Genomic DNA, 13,996 nt, shown 5'->3' on the forward strand with positions numbered 1-13,996 from the left:
TTCCTTCTCTTCAAAGATATCCAGGCGCTCTTCACGCCACTTGTCAGATCCCTAATGAGACCATTTGCCTCGAAATCGGTGAGGTGAGCGTAGAAGGTCCACGGTCGAAGTTGGGATCGAAGAATCTTGCGCGTACGGCCCTCGTGATTGTGAGAGCGGAGATCTGACGAGGAGGGTCTCCGCTGCCGTGGGCAGGATTTGGCTGAAAGCGCAGAGAAAGCTTATCATGGCAGGATAGAATATCATTAACTCAGAAGTCAACCGTATAATGCATCTGTTGTCTTGGGGAAATTAGTAGGGTTTGCACCATTTCTTAGGTCGAGGATCTCTAGGGTAAGAGTTCTATTCTCCAAGCACAAAGAGCCCTGGTTAGCGATGGTGTAAAGGACCCAACTCGAGGAAAAGTAGCCTCTGCAGTCCTTGACAGAAGCTGCGAAACTGAAGACCGTGAACTGCGCAAAATGATACCAAAAGTGAATGAGGGACATTCGTCTCCCATTGCCAGATCTCTTCGGATGCGATGTCTTCCTGCAGTAAGGGAAGCGCGAACAGATTCGTAAATACAAGGCTAGGAATCTGTGCTCATCACATGTGAGTTCAGAGGCATTGAAATGTGCAGTTGGTGGCGATTTTGCCTAGTGGGTGCCTAATGTGCTAGCCGTGCTATTAGTGTCAGAAAGACTGGGCTGACTGGCTAAGGCTCCTCGGGCGCTTGGCAGGCTTGGCAGGTTTTGTTGGCTGGACCGCCTCGCGATACTAGATCAATCAAGGGGTTCTGTGTGTACAGCCGATGGTGCTACCAAGGTTTACACGGGATCTGACATACAGATACATCCCTCGCTGTCTGTGCTTTGCGACCTCCGCATCCTGATTCCATACTCTTTCCTGCAACTACAAGGACGCACCGCGCTTTGCATTTCAAACCAAGACACTTGTCCGAGGCTATAGAAGCTGCAGGGAAGGCATGTTACCACGATGCAATTCGATCATGTCGCAGAGGAGCAACAAGAAAAAAACTTTACCCTCTGGGTGCAGGCTCTTCTACGGAAATCGCCAGAGTACCTAGCGATGCATCTTGCACCGATACACCACCCTGGAAAACCCACTGCAGCGTGCCTGTGGAAGAATGGCTCTTTCAATATATGCTACCGGGTCAAGTACGAGGACGGATTCAACGCAATCGTCCGCTTTGCTGCCTTTGGGAGAACTATACACCGCAGAGAGAAAGTCGACAATGAGGTTGTCACCATGAAATACCTTGCCCGATACACATCAATCCCGGTACAGGATGTTCTGGGATCAGGTACATGCGGGGCCGGCCCTTACATTGTCATGAGTTTTGTCGAAGGCGCGCCACTTGCGGAATTTCTCAAGGATCGGCACCAGAAAGGACGGCCAGTTCTGAACCCTCGGCTCAGTGACCGCGTCTTGAAGAGAGCGTACAGGGAAATGGCTAAACTTATCCTCGAACTATCGAAGCCGGAGTTTCAATACATTGGAGCACTTCGGCAAAGCGAGGCAAATTTCTCTGTCACCAGTAGACCTGTGACCTTCAACATGAACGAACTGGCCACAAGCGCAAACCTTCCCCCTCAAGCATTCCCAACCCAAGTCTTTGAATCAGCGCCCGATTTCTTCACATCACATGCCAACCAGCATATTTCCCCAACTCCAGCTCCAGCGTAATGATTCCATCACTGATCAAGACGACTGCACGAAGAAATACGTGGCCAGATGCCTATTTCGCAACATAGCACAGGGCATCTCCACGGAGCGTCGCAACGGCACCTTCCGGTTGTATTGCGACGACTTCCGACCCTCCAATGTTCTAATCGATCTGCAAAATCTCAACGTCACGGGTGTTGTTGATTGGGAATTTACTTATGCAGCTCCCGCCGAATTCACATACATTGCACCTTGGTGGCTCTTGCTTCAAACCCCGGAAGACTGGGAGTCAGACCTCCGCGCGTTCTTGGAACGTTTCATGCCGCGCTTTCGTGTTTTTATCGAAGCTCTCCGCGAATGCGAGGAAGGAAGTTCAAATGAAGGAGATGATGCGGCAGTAGTCCCGCAACGTTTGTCTACGCGTATGGAGCGGTCGCTTGAGTCTGGGCTGTTCTGGGTTTGTCTTGCGGCTAAACATAGCTCCATGTTCGACGAGATATATCACGGACCTATTACGACGATGGAAGACAGGCTTGGACTATTGACCAAGGACGAGAGACACAGTCTTGATGAACTGGTTCGGATCAAGTTGGAACATATTGTCGAAGGGCCTCCAGACACCCATTACACTGTGGATGACCTGATGGGTCTCTGAGGCCCTCAATCACTTCCCTCGTCTGCCCACGGGAGCCCTTACCGACCTATTTTTCCTGGTTGAGAGACTCCCGTCCTCTAGTTATTAGCTTTATGAGCAGATACCATTGCGGCGACGAGCCTTTCATCGTGCAAAAAAGGCTGACGGTGGCTGCGTTTTATTGATGTTTAGACCTGGGGGAGCTTGGAAGGAGCTGCTCGACAGAGCTGCTTCTGGAAGTCGACCAGGACTTGGCATTGTAACACTTGCCATTGTATGAATTACTGAACTTGACAACCAATTGTTGTCCGAAATATTTTCGCTGTCAAATGACGCCTTGGAAGTCTGAGGAACCCGTTGCGACGGAGGACTGATGTGCTTTCTTCTCCACCAACGAGTTTGGATGTGCTAGGCCCTGTAAAGCTTTACATCCGTCAGCAAGCTGGATTCTTCTCGGTCTCGGAATAGCAGTTGGAACTGAATCGAACTCTCACCGTCAGTCTGCGCATTGGACTTGCCCATTACCACATTCAACGATGCGATTTCATGGACGTGGGAGGTGCGGCCCTATCTGTCTCAAAAGCTTGCGGCAAAAGGCCGTCTCGGCGCCTCAATAGCCGCTGTCTCTTTTCAGGGGTCAAGGTGATCCAACGAGATAGCATGATCTCAAGCGACAATATTTACTCACTAGCTGGATTCGTGTTAGGATGTTTCAGCTGTTGCCAGTTCTCAAGTCTCGTTGAACGTCAGACAACAAGGTTCGTTGTCTCTACATTGATCTCTGCCACCACCGCAGAGATAATGGCGGACACCACAGCGGAAATCGACACATCCAGACTTTTGAGGCAATACAACATATTTTTCGACCTCAATAAACGTCAAGCTGAAGGGCACGAAGCCCTTTTTCGGGATATCTCGACCCTGGGGAGCTACGATCTTGACAAATACCGCCCAGATATCACCGTAGAATCGACCCAAAAGCCTTGGAGACTGAAGACAGTTGAACGCGCAAAGGCCATCAGCGCCAAAGCCCTGCGATGCCTCGAACAGGACAAGAACGAGTCTAGTTGGCGTTTAAGCATAGAATCGGAGATCCTGGCTCGATTCAGCATTGAAGTCGCATGGTAAGCCCAGATATGTCGTGCCGAGAGGTTTGTGCGGGACGTTGACTGGTGTTTTGCCCTGAATGTCGCGCCCGCCTCTGGAAATCTGAAATGGAAGTCGCTTTGACTGCAGCCAACGGGAGCATGGAAGATCTGGCGACAAGACAGAAAAATCGAAGAATATGCCAGTGCCCGTCGCGCAGGCGTGGGGAAGACCAGTCAGTGCCTGTCCAGACCGACACCCCAAAGGTACAGTCTAACCCTGATGCAGATTTGACGAAGGCCTAAATCCGCTTTTTGATGATCGAGCCGATGAGGAGATCCAATACGAGAACGAAATCAGGGCCAAAGTCACCAAAGGCAAAAAGCCTGACCGTATAGTAGGCATTAGACTCACCAAGAGACTGGACAGGATCCTACACGAAACGGAAGGCCCAGATGGTAACTTGATCGTGGACTCGATCAGGACAAGCCCATTCAAACCCTTCATCAAGCCTCTTCTATTTCCGTTCCTTCTCATAGAAGCAAAGTCGGAAAAGAGTCCAGATGCCTTTTCGAAGATTGATGCCCAGTCGGGCTTTGCACTTCGCAACCTGCTTCAGCTCCAACGTAATCTTGTGCACGCCACAGCCGAAAATCGACACTCCAGCGTGAAGCCCCTTGTTTGGTACTTGGCATACAGAGGTGAGCAATGGCGGCTCTCAGGCGCCTATGTGGAAGAAACCAAACATGAGTCTCGACCAAATTACGTGAGTTATCCCTCTCTATCTGGGCACCGGGATTGACCACTTGCAGCGCATCCTACAACTGTGGCGGGGAGATATTACGGAAGAAAATGAGGCACTTCGCCTCCTTCTGATCCTGGACTATGTGTTCGACTGGGCGCGCGATATATATCGTCGAGACATCATTAGTGGCCTATTGTCTTTGGCTCCAAATGCATCCGAAAGTCTCATTGCAGACACTGATGTTGGCAGCACTTACGACAGGTTTGATCACTTTCGTGATGTCGACTACGATGAGCCTGCAATAGGAAATGATGTCGGACAGACGGAGCCTTTTGGGGTTCCTCACTTGCTGAAATTCTTCGACGATGAACGTCTCGCGATTCGTGATGCTAGGTATATGGCACATAAAGTCTGGGCTCTCTACGTAACCTTGGAAAACCTGGACGAGTTTTTGAGCAAAATGGATAGCACGGCAAAGGCTATTCAACTTGCTAGGCAACTGTGGAGATGCATATGCGGTAGCGGGACATGGTCCGTTACTGCAGACTGTCTCAATGCTGTTGAAAAGCTATGGACGGGCCAGGACCGAGAATCACACACTTTCCAGAATCCAGAACAACGATTTCTAGCATCGTTCGCGGTGGATTCTTACCTGACAAGCGGGGATCATCGTAGGATGATCAGACTTGACCTGTGGGACCAGGTTCACGCCCTGACATACGTTGCGATAGCTCATGATGCCGTGGAAGCTCTGAGAAAGAGGACCGAATATAAAGATCACACTATGCGGATGAATTTCGACACTTCAGATGTGGAAGCTACCGACTCGGTTTTGGATCTTTTTCGAAGTGTCCGATTCGCATCGGTGAGGCAGTGTTTCGCGGCGGCTGTTGCGAGATCTCGACTGTCCTCGCACCTTGGATCGCGCACCGAAACAATCACAGTCCCAGGGTTTCCGAAAGGGTTAAGGTGGACCTCTTACCCTGCTCTGATCCCGGTGACATTTGAATCATCATCGATTGTCAGCCCGGCAGGACCCACTGCAGAAATGTACAAGCTTCTGAAGATTGGCAGGACCGAGCCGTCTGAGAGTTTTTTCCGCGTTTCACAGCAGTTCAGTAAGCATGACATCGAAGCAACCTGCCCTACGCCAATGACTTGGGCCCAGAGTACACTGAAATTGCTCCCGAAAACCGACGCATTACTGGTGAAGGGGCTCGATTCTGAAAAGGTGGATGGTGAAAGGCGTCCGCGGACCTGGTACTGTCTTTTCGTCTTTGATACGCCTCCCACGAATGATCACGAAGAGACGAACCCGTCCGAGACAGCGAGAGTCTTTCGGGGAACGTTACAGACCTTTTTCGATGTGCGGTTAAGGAGGTACAATTTCAAGGATACAAAGTGTGAAGGGGCACAGAAGCTGGAAAAAGCCCTCAAGATCTTGGAACATGTCGCGATGCAATACTCATTGATCCAGTCCATGGACGCAGACAACGGTGCCGAGACAGGCCCCGAGTGGATTCGAGAGAAATGCAAAGTCCTCGCATACCCGAGCGTCAAGTGGCCGTATAGCTTTTCCGAGACGATAAACGGCATCAAACAAGTCAGCAAGGACTACAGATTTAGCCAGACGATACATGACCTGTCCGTGGCATTTCAAACCATGATTTCGCCTCAGAATTCATATCTTGGACCCAAGGACAATCTGCGCATGGACTGGACTCCCTCCCACGAGCGGAAGGACAAGGCGAAGCGTCGTAGAGTCCACTACACGCCGGACAGCGACCATTCCAGAGCCGAGTATTCGGCCGATATACGTGGCGCCATAACCGTCGATGATACTAGTGACGAGACGGAGAGCAGCATTGGTTCTTGGTCAGAGGACAGCATTGGGGGACCTTCAAACGGCAAGCGACGACGACTAGAATGATGACCACGACCAGGCTCGTCATAACTTGTTGGCGCGCGCCGATCAGAAACGTATCTGAAAATCTAGCTGACTTCACTAGTGTGGCAAAGCATTTCTGGCCGTTCTCAATAGAAGTCTGTTGAGATAAATAAATGACCGGTGTCAGTGCCATTGGCCCCTAGTCTGAAACCGAATCAGACGCTAGGCTTACTCTTTCATTCCTGAGGAACTTTGGACAGTAATAATAAGGACATATAACCTTAACTCAAATATTGCTTAGCGCTCTGTCATCAAGCGAATGTGACAGGTTCCCGCCAAGCCTGGGGAACTGCCATTTCTACTGGCGTGTTTCCAACTCCTCACTCAGATCGTCGCAGCTTTCACGAAGACTGTCCGGCTGTGCACCCACTTTTCGGGTCTCCATTCCTTCCGCTGATTGATGGCAGGTCTGTTTGTCTTCTCTCCTTACCAGTCGATATGGCCACGGGTGTTACAGAGCGAAACTCAGCGCGAGACGTTGGGGCAGCCAAAAAGGGTCGCGACAAACGTGGCCGCTACCAGGCCAAACCTGATCGTTCAAGACTGAGTAAATATCCTTCATCATTTGGGAAATGGCTTGTCTGAGCGAGGACAGAAGAACAAAATACTGCAGCACGAGATGAAGACGACAACAAAGATACAACTGAGTGCTCGCAAACAACACGAAAAACACGGTATAACTGTCAGTCTGCTTTCTCTCTCTACCCGCTTCATTGCCCCATAATCGTGTCACTGACTCTGTTACAGCAAACCCGCACCGCCAGCGAAACCCGAACGCGCGCGGCAAGCCCTACCGCACGAGCCCGCGATCACAAAAGCCACAAATCGTGAACCAGTCCCGAACTGCAAGAGGAGGACAGACGAATTCATCTGCAGCGGAGCATCACTATTATCCTGAAGAAAACCCTCACCAATTCACCCCTCAGTCGACTGGGATTAAGCGGAAACGATCGCACGAATCTCAAGCTGACGCTGAAGTCAAAGTGTATAATGCTCAAGACGAGCATGTCACAAAACAACCTCGGAAAAGTCCGCCTCCACTCCTCGAACTACCTGAGGATTTACCCAAAAATATAACACAATTCCGAAGTCTGGGTCCTTCTAAAGACCAGCTCTCTGAACATAACTTACGACTGTTCAACGGGGAGATGAATCTCTCCGCCAACAATAGTCCCGTTCTCAAACGGACCTCGTCGAGGCGTTCCTTAGCTGCGTCATCGGATATAGACACTGTCCGATCTCAACGCTCCTCAAACACCACGGCCTTCTATCGCTATAAGCATCTTGAGGTAGCCGATATTTATATCCACACTGATCTACCTGGCGACATTGAGGCTGATATCGACCGCATTGTCAAAGCCAAGGTTTCCAAGCATCGCAGTGTTAAACTTTCTAACATTGCCAAAGGATTCTACGGGGCCTGCAAGGAAGCTGTGAAGGCTGCGGCTGGGGAAGATGACTTTGTCCACATATTCCGTCGCGCGCTCGAAGCTATGAGCCCCGACGAGATCATGTTACGTGAAAAAGCCGACTGGCGAGAAGAGCTGAAGCCAATTCCACAGCAGTCCGACCTGAACCTGAGTTTCTTGGTAAATGTGAATGCTGTGAGTAATGACCAGCAAGACGAAGTTGACGACGCCTCGGCTCCTCCACCACCGAAACGCCAGCAACAGTCTGGAGGCCAGATGTGCTCCTCCCCCCAATCTTCAATGGTCGACGCATTGAATCCTTCTCGCGACAACAGGCAACTCGAACCGGCCGTCATGCCTCCTCCTATAAATTGTTCCCTCATGGAGAAACCAAAGGAAACCTTCCCAATCAAAACACCTCGTCCGGACATCACAGTGGGTATAAAAGAAGAATCCCTCATTTCGGCCCTCTCGATTCTTACGCCACAGGATCTCAATAAAACTGAGGCTAAGAGATTTCTCAATATGCTCGAGGACACAATGATTCCGAGCAAGCGAGGCGGATCTATGGAGCCGCTGCTAATCGCAGTGCCGACGCAACGCAAATCAGACCTTGTCTTTCCATTTGCCGTCGTCGAGGGTAAAGCCTATTCGACAGGCAAGCAAGTCTTTGAAGCACAAAATCAGGCCGCAGTCTCCGGGGCCTGTGGCCTCAAGATGCAGCTTTGCCTAAATGAACTGGTCAAGCGCTCAACGTCCGATTTTGCACTTCCATCGTCGACGATTCAGCCTCCGCTCTTCTTCTCCATCTGTACCGAGGGCCCATACCATGAGCTCTGGGCCCACTACACCCATCTTGAAGATGGCGTACAAAAGTTCAAGATGAAGCTCTTGAAAATTTGTAATGGGGTATTATTAGACGGCGTGGAGGACTTTATTGTCGCCGTGGATAATGTGTTACGTTGGGGTACAGGCCAATTTCTGAAATCGGTTGTGGAACGTCTGGGAAAGGTTGTCAACAAGGCCAAGTCTCAGAATGATTCTTGAAAGTAGCCCTCGAGGATGCCTATGTCCGCCATCGCTCCTGTGAGGGGCGCTCAAGACGCGAGGATCTCATCAAAGGTACGGGATTCGTCTAACCTTCTCTCCTGTGCCTATTGTACTTTGAGACGGACAAATTCCTCCAGAGACACCTGTTCCTCGGCGGTCAATAACCCGATACGCTCCTCAAGGCAAGTGAATTCCCCATAAAATCCCGAATCGATGAAACGCCAGTAAATGTCATCAAAGGCAAAGCTCGAAGTGGCTGCTAGACAGAACCAAAACGTTCCATTTTGCAGGAACCGCGCCATTTCTCCCGACAAACGCTGAGATTCCGAGAGGGCACCACACCGACTCTCTTTGTCTTCCGTCTCTTTCAAGGCCTGCAAAAAGGCCGCGTGTAGCGGGAGATACTGAGCCATAAAGTCATCAAGACTGCTCCACAGTCATCTGGATGTACCAAGAGGAGCCACCATGGCGAACAGCATGTGAAATCGGCAGGAGCAGCATAGGTAAATTCCCAGTCGATGACACAACGGAGGTTCAGTTTTTCGTCGATGATGACGTTCGAAGGACGGAGGTCATCGCAGATCAATCTGAATGGACCTCTGTCGTGAACATTCGGAAAGCTCTTTGCAATCTTGAGGAATAAGCAGCGCGCGACGTATTTCTTTCGGCAGTCTGCCTCATTTTCAACTGCGTCGTTGTGTTGCGTTCGAAGGTGAGCCATGTGTGATCTGGCCAAGGCCATAACATAATCGGTGGCCGTCGCAAATGTGTTTGTAGGTAGGTCCACGGGAGGGTAGTTGGCCAGAGCAACCAACCGGTTCATGTTCAGCGTCAAAGACCATTTTCCGACACACCAACGGCCCAATTCATCCCGAGATACCCCTCCAATGCGAGGGAATTGGCATTTGGACAGCTCAATCAATATCTTAGAGATGACCCGATAGGCCTAGGTTAATGTTTGGGGATTGATGTTCGGATCCAGTACCTCGACTTTTTCTGGTTCTGTAGGAGCTTTGAGAGCTTCTGATAACAACTTCCCTTTAACAAGCTCCATGACTATGCAGGGACCCCAGGAAGAATCGGAGACTTTGATCAACCTTGGTGTAGGATTTGATGTGTGTTTCGCGACATACTCGATGACTGTGATCTCATCAATGACCTTCTCTTTGTGAAAGGCGACTCTGCCCGGCGTGTCGGTCAAATGTGTAAAGATCAAAATCACAGGAAGGTCACGGAGTGAACCAAAGGAGAAGGAGGGAAGGGCGATGGAGCTAACCGACACTAAACCTGAATAATCTGCGGGGTCTCCAGAAAAGGCCACTTCGATGGGGGTTGATTATGGTTCGGAGGTATCGATCAAGAAGCCCTGAAGCCGGAAATGGGGGCTGGTTCTTTTACGCCCACTGCCATGTCCGGACGAGGTGTTTTGATCGGTGAGGTTTTCTTGGATTTACATATCAACCTCCGCCTTCCTGCCGGTCACTGCCCTTTAGCATCAAATTCTACCGAAAAAAAAAACACTCAAATCCAGATCCGATTGCTGGGGAACGGGCTTCGGCTCCTCCCGCAATTCGGCTTTCCGACGGAACACGCCTGATCTCTGCCATAGTATAAAGCGACGGCCCGGTTTTTTTAGCGCTTGAGAATCAACTGGGTATACCTAAAAGCCAGAACAGTTCCTGGGGTGAACGACAACCATGGGCAGCTAAAGACGATGGGTTCCTTTTCTTGCGCCAGGTTTCGACCACGAAACCAAGCACGAAGTCCGCCCACAAGCTGGAAATCCTGTTACCGAGCGTGTGTGAGCCTACCACCCCAAATCCAGCTTCACTGCAAATTCAGTCTCGGATGGAAGGGCTCATAGGCGGTGTTTGACTAATACTATATCGATGGAGTCGTCTGAGCAGTTCGCGTTGCTCGACTCACATACATCATTCCAACACATTTTGAACCTGCCGCTTGATGTATCTCGTCAATTTCTCCAGAATGCCATTGTAACCTGCACCGCATGCCGCCGTCTCGACGTGCTGAAGCAATCCACTGACTTTTGGGAAGCTGTCGTCACAGCTCGGACACCGGTATCTGAACTCATCGTACCAGCCGTTAGTGTATAGGTTGCTCCGGTGGCAGCTGAAAGCCCATTTATCGATATCGACCTGGGTAACCTCGGAATCACAGGTCGTCGACTCGAGATGGATGAGGATACCAGAGGGGCTTTTGAATTTACGTTCGCAGCCGTAGCACTTGTTTTGACGAGGCGTGTGGATTTTCGCGTGCTTTTGGGGAGCGTCAATTAAAAACATGTTCTGGGGTTTGATATTCACGTTCCCGCGTACCATACGAACTTCGTTTTCATTTGCAAACTCCTCATCACATATAGAGCATCGATTGTGGAACTGGACGCGATGTTTCGATACACCGGCAAAGTTTGCTTGACAGTCGTAGCAGAAGGAATGTTTTGTTTCCATGTGAGCGCGAAGACTGCTTTCTTCGGGTTCGTCGGTGCCGCATTTTGAACAGACCCAATGGTTCTGCGAGTCCCGGGTATGTTGTTCGTGAGCCTGTGTAGAGATAAACAACCATTGGCACCTGTCACACCATTCATCTTGGTGACAACGCGCGGCTTGACAGTGCTGGAGCAATGCTTGTTCGGAGTCAAATTCACGCTCGTCACATGAAATGCAGACGAATTCAACTCCCTCGACGTCGATCAGGGCCTGATTCTCTCGCGGCATTTTTTGGGGGGGAGCGCTCGACGATGGCGAAGGGAGTGAAAGAGGGACGGGAGAGAAGAGTCAGGCGGCAGTGATATGACAAAGTCATTGCATAGACCCTGCAGAACGAAAATGTGACAAGTATGGGTGGTTGGACCAGCGAAGCAGCGCTGTTCCTCAAGGGCTACGGTCTTCGGGACCACTCATTGTCTCGTGGCAGGGATGAAGCATGCATAAAGCTGCGGTCTTAGCGCAGGTGAAGGTGTCACGAGACCTCTATGCAGTTATCACATGCTGCGGAGGCAGCGGCTGATGGAAGCCACACAGCCATCTTGGCCGCACACCCTGCAAGCTTGGGCCTTTCAGCCTGATTGTGCGTTCTTGCTGTAAAGATTCCTATAACTGCCCTCCTCCCAGTCGCTAGGTCGGAACTCGTTTGCGAGCCCCAGTCTGATCGTCCAAGCCGGATCGTCATGGATAAAGCGCGCCATATCTTACGACCGACTCGGTCACCTCCAAAGCTTTCCAACAGGAGATTATCCAGTGTCTGCGGTTAGATGGATCGAATGCCGTTGCGAATGCATAGCCGTATAGGCTATAATGACCGAGGTAAAGAAAAGAACGGTCTGAACTAAACGAGGGTACAACTATTGCATGAATTATCCTGTTCTGTGTGTTTGCATACTGTCTGAATGGCAAAAGGTGTGAAGATACCACCACCAAAGCCATTGAAATACTCCCGGGAGGAAGGCTCAGTCTCGCGGCCTTGTGCCATTCATGTCTCTCCATCGCCATTTTGTTTCCGTGTAGGATTACCCCCTCATGTACCTCAGGGTTATTGCTGACTTTGTTCAATCGTGATGGCGGAAACTGGCAGTGCGTGTACTTGTACGGAGTTGGTTGTCAGGCAGTTCGAGGTTGAGTCTAGCCAATCACTTGGCGGAAGTCACTAGCGTGTCTAGTTTGGCTAGTTCATTTTAGGACTAGAATATTCCAACTAAGCCTGTCTTCTGCTTTCATCACCGCCAACATCGCCAACTCTTATGTCCAAATACCAAATTCGACCCCATGGAGCGAGAGACTGCAGTGGCCAACACTAAAACTGAGCCTCCAACTCTTGCCACCATCGAGGATCTCCCAATGGTGGTGAAAGCCATACGCGACTATGCCTCTCAGTCAGACTTTGCCAATCTCTGCCTTGTCTCTCAACAGTTTTACCGCATGGGAAACGTCATGCTCTATGAGTCTGTTACATTACTCTCAAAAGGAAACCGCGACACTAGATCAATCCTGGCACTCAAACGGACGCTGACAGCGAAGTCTTGGCTTGCTTACTCCGTACGACGCTTACACTGTCTATCACAGCATCGTGGGAGGATTTCCGCGGATGATCTTGAGGATTCATCTCTCCTCGGCATACTATCAGATCTGCTCAGCCTTCTTGAGCGTCTGGAAGATCTCGAAATCGTCGATTGTTTTCCGCAATCCGACGAAGGAGCTGAGAGACTGAATCAATCACTCCGATGGGTACCTTCACTGCGACGTTTCACGTGCAACCTCCGAGTACCGCAGTGGCCACAGCCTGCCCCAAAACTATACGCAGTCAACACTTCGATACTGAAGCGCGCGCTGTCACTGCCATCACTCATCAGTTTCTCAACAACGTTAGAGGAAGACCCCTTGGCAGAAGCATTATCCTTGCCAGCTAACAGTAGCATATCGACACTCAGTCTGAACAACCTGTTTGTGAGTACGGAAACCTTTAGGACAATCCTGGCCGCTCTGCCGCAGATAACGGACTTGAATCTTGAATTTGTACGATATATTGATTCTTACGATTCTCATGTACCGCGCCATGTGGACTGCAGAGAACTCCAGACAGCTATATCGGGTTTCACACTGACGCTGAGAAGACTGCGAGTCGTGGCAGACTTCAGGTCTGTCGAAGGCGGTGACCCTTGTCAGGGCGGCGGAGACGATGCACCGTGGGGTTTTCTGTCTACACTCAATCTCAAAGCCTTTTCCATGCTTACGGAGTTGGAATTGTCTCCTGAACTGCTACTTGGTTGGAAGGTGGAATCGTCACCCGAGCTTTCTGCATGCTTGCCGTGTCACCTGGAGTCGCTTTACCTGAGGTATGACTATGGGGCTTGGTACGATTCGGTATGGGATTTTGAGAGACTGTCGGAGAAGCTTCGTCCGTACATTGACCACCAGTCGTCGTTGCGAAGCCTCACTGTGGAATATTTCGACTTCCTGGAGGACGAGATTACAACACTATCGTCGTCGCTCCGAACGCAATGTGAGCACGCTGGGATTTGTTTTCGGCTAAGGCTGATATAGAATCCACTCTGATGGAAGGCGTATGTCCTCAGTCGCTCTGTTCAGAAAATACATCCAATCAAATCACCTTTGAAATCAGTTGGCTCATGATTCTTGATGGTGCCGGGCGTTTGATGTTCCAGATTGCGAGGTTGTGAAGAGATCCAACAGGTCAACCGACTCATAACCTCTCGTATTCGTACTCACGCCCGAAGGACACGCTCACAAGAAGTAGCGCCCAGCTACACTCTACAGGGCGCGTCACGAGGGGAGGTTTCCAGCTGTAGCCCGCAGGACAACTTACCAGATGCAGACTGGACTGCAGCTCAAGCGTTGGAAGTTGCATATCCGAGGGGAAGGCCGTGACGAATCAAACCTTTCTTGCTGCCGGACGAGATAAGGCTGAGGGACCCCAATCATGCA

At 50.5% G+C, this 13,996-nt stretch overlaps 6 protein-coding genes across 6 annotated transcripts; 4 read left to right on the forward strand and 2 right to left on the reverse strand.

The window, feature by feature from the left end:
• Positions 1 to 975: 975 nt before the first annotated feature.
• On the forward strand, positions 976 to 2,320 carry AYO21_06733 (hypothetical protein; the record flags this gene model as incomplete). Its single annotated transcript, XM_022656692.1, has 2 exons — positions 976 to 1,682; positions 1,735 to 2,320. 2 exons carry the CDS (start codon positions 976 to 978, stop codon positions 2,318 to 2,320), a joined length of 1,293 nt encoding a protein of 430 aa, XP_022510965.1.
• Positions 2,321 to 3,100: 780 nt separating this feature from the next.
• On the forward strand, positions 3,101 to 6,060 carry AYO21_06734 (hypothetical protein; the record flags this gene model as incomplete). Its single annotated transcript, XM_022656693.1, has 4 exons — positions 3,101 to 3,423; positions 3,521 to 3,607; positions 3,674 to 4,151; positions 4,198 to 6,060. 4 exons carry the CDS (start codon positions 3,101 to 3,103, stop codon positions 6,058 to 6,060), a joined length of 2,751 nt encoding a protein of 916 aa, XP_022510966.1.
• Positions 6,061 to 6,516: 456 nt separating this feature from the next.
• Positions 6,517 to 8,534, forward strand: AYO21_06735 (hypothetical protein; the record flags this gene model as incomplete). Its single annotated transcript, XM_022656694.1, has 3 exons — positions 6,517 to 6,625; positions 6,692 to 6,760; positions 6,826 to 8,534. The coding sequence occupies 3 exons, from the start codon at positions 6,517 to 6,519 to the stop codon at positions 8,532 to 8,534; spliced, it is 1,887 nt and encodes a 628-aa protein (XP_022510967.1).
• A 107-nt stretch (positions 8,535 to 8,641) lies between these two features.
• AYO21_06736 (hypothetical protein) lies at positions 8,642 to 9,360 on the reverse strand (the record flags this gene model as incomplete). Its single annotated transcript, XM_022656695.1, has 2 exons — positions 8,642 to 8,941; positions 8,989 to 9,360. 2 exons carry the CDS (start codon positions 9,358 to 9,360, stop codon positions 8,642 to 8,644), a joined length of 672 nt encoding a protein of 223 aa, XP_022510968.1.
• A 1,108-nt stretch (positions 9,361 to 10,468) lies between these two features.
• On the reverse strand, positions 10,469 to 11,272 carry AYO21_06737 (hypothetical protein; the record flags this gene model as incomplete). Its single annotated transcript, XM_022656696.1, has 1 exon — positions 10,469 to 11,272. One exon carries the CDS (start codon positions 11,270 to 11,272, stop codon positions 10,469 to 10,471), a length of 804 nt encoding a protein of 267 aa, XP_022510969.1.
• Positions 11,273 to 12,319: 1,047 nt separating this feature from the next.
• Positions 12,320 to 13,594, forward strand: AYO21_06738 (hypothetical protein; the record flags this gene model as incomplete). The annotated part of the gene is made up of 1 exon (XM_022656697.1): positions 12,320 to 13,594. One exon carries the CDS (start codon positions 12,320 to 12,322, stop codon positions 13,592 to 13,594), a length of 1,275 nt encoding a protein of 424 aa, XP_022510970.1.
• Between the last annotated feature and the right edge of the window lie 402 nt (positions 13,595 to 13,996).

Source organism: Fonsecaea monophora (assembly GCF_001642475.1).
Source record: "Fonsecaea monophora strain CBS 269.37 chromosome Unknown Scaff48, whole genome shotgun sequence".
Taxonomy (NCBI): domain Eukaryota; kingdom Fungi; phylum Ascomycota; class Eurotiomycetes; order Chaetothyriales; family Herpotrichiellaceae; genus Fonsecaea; species Fonsecaea monophora.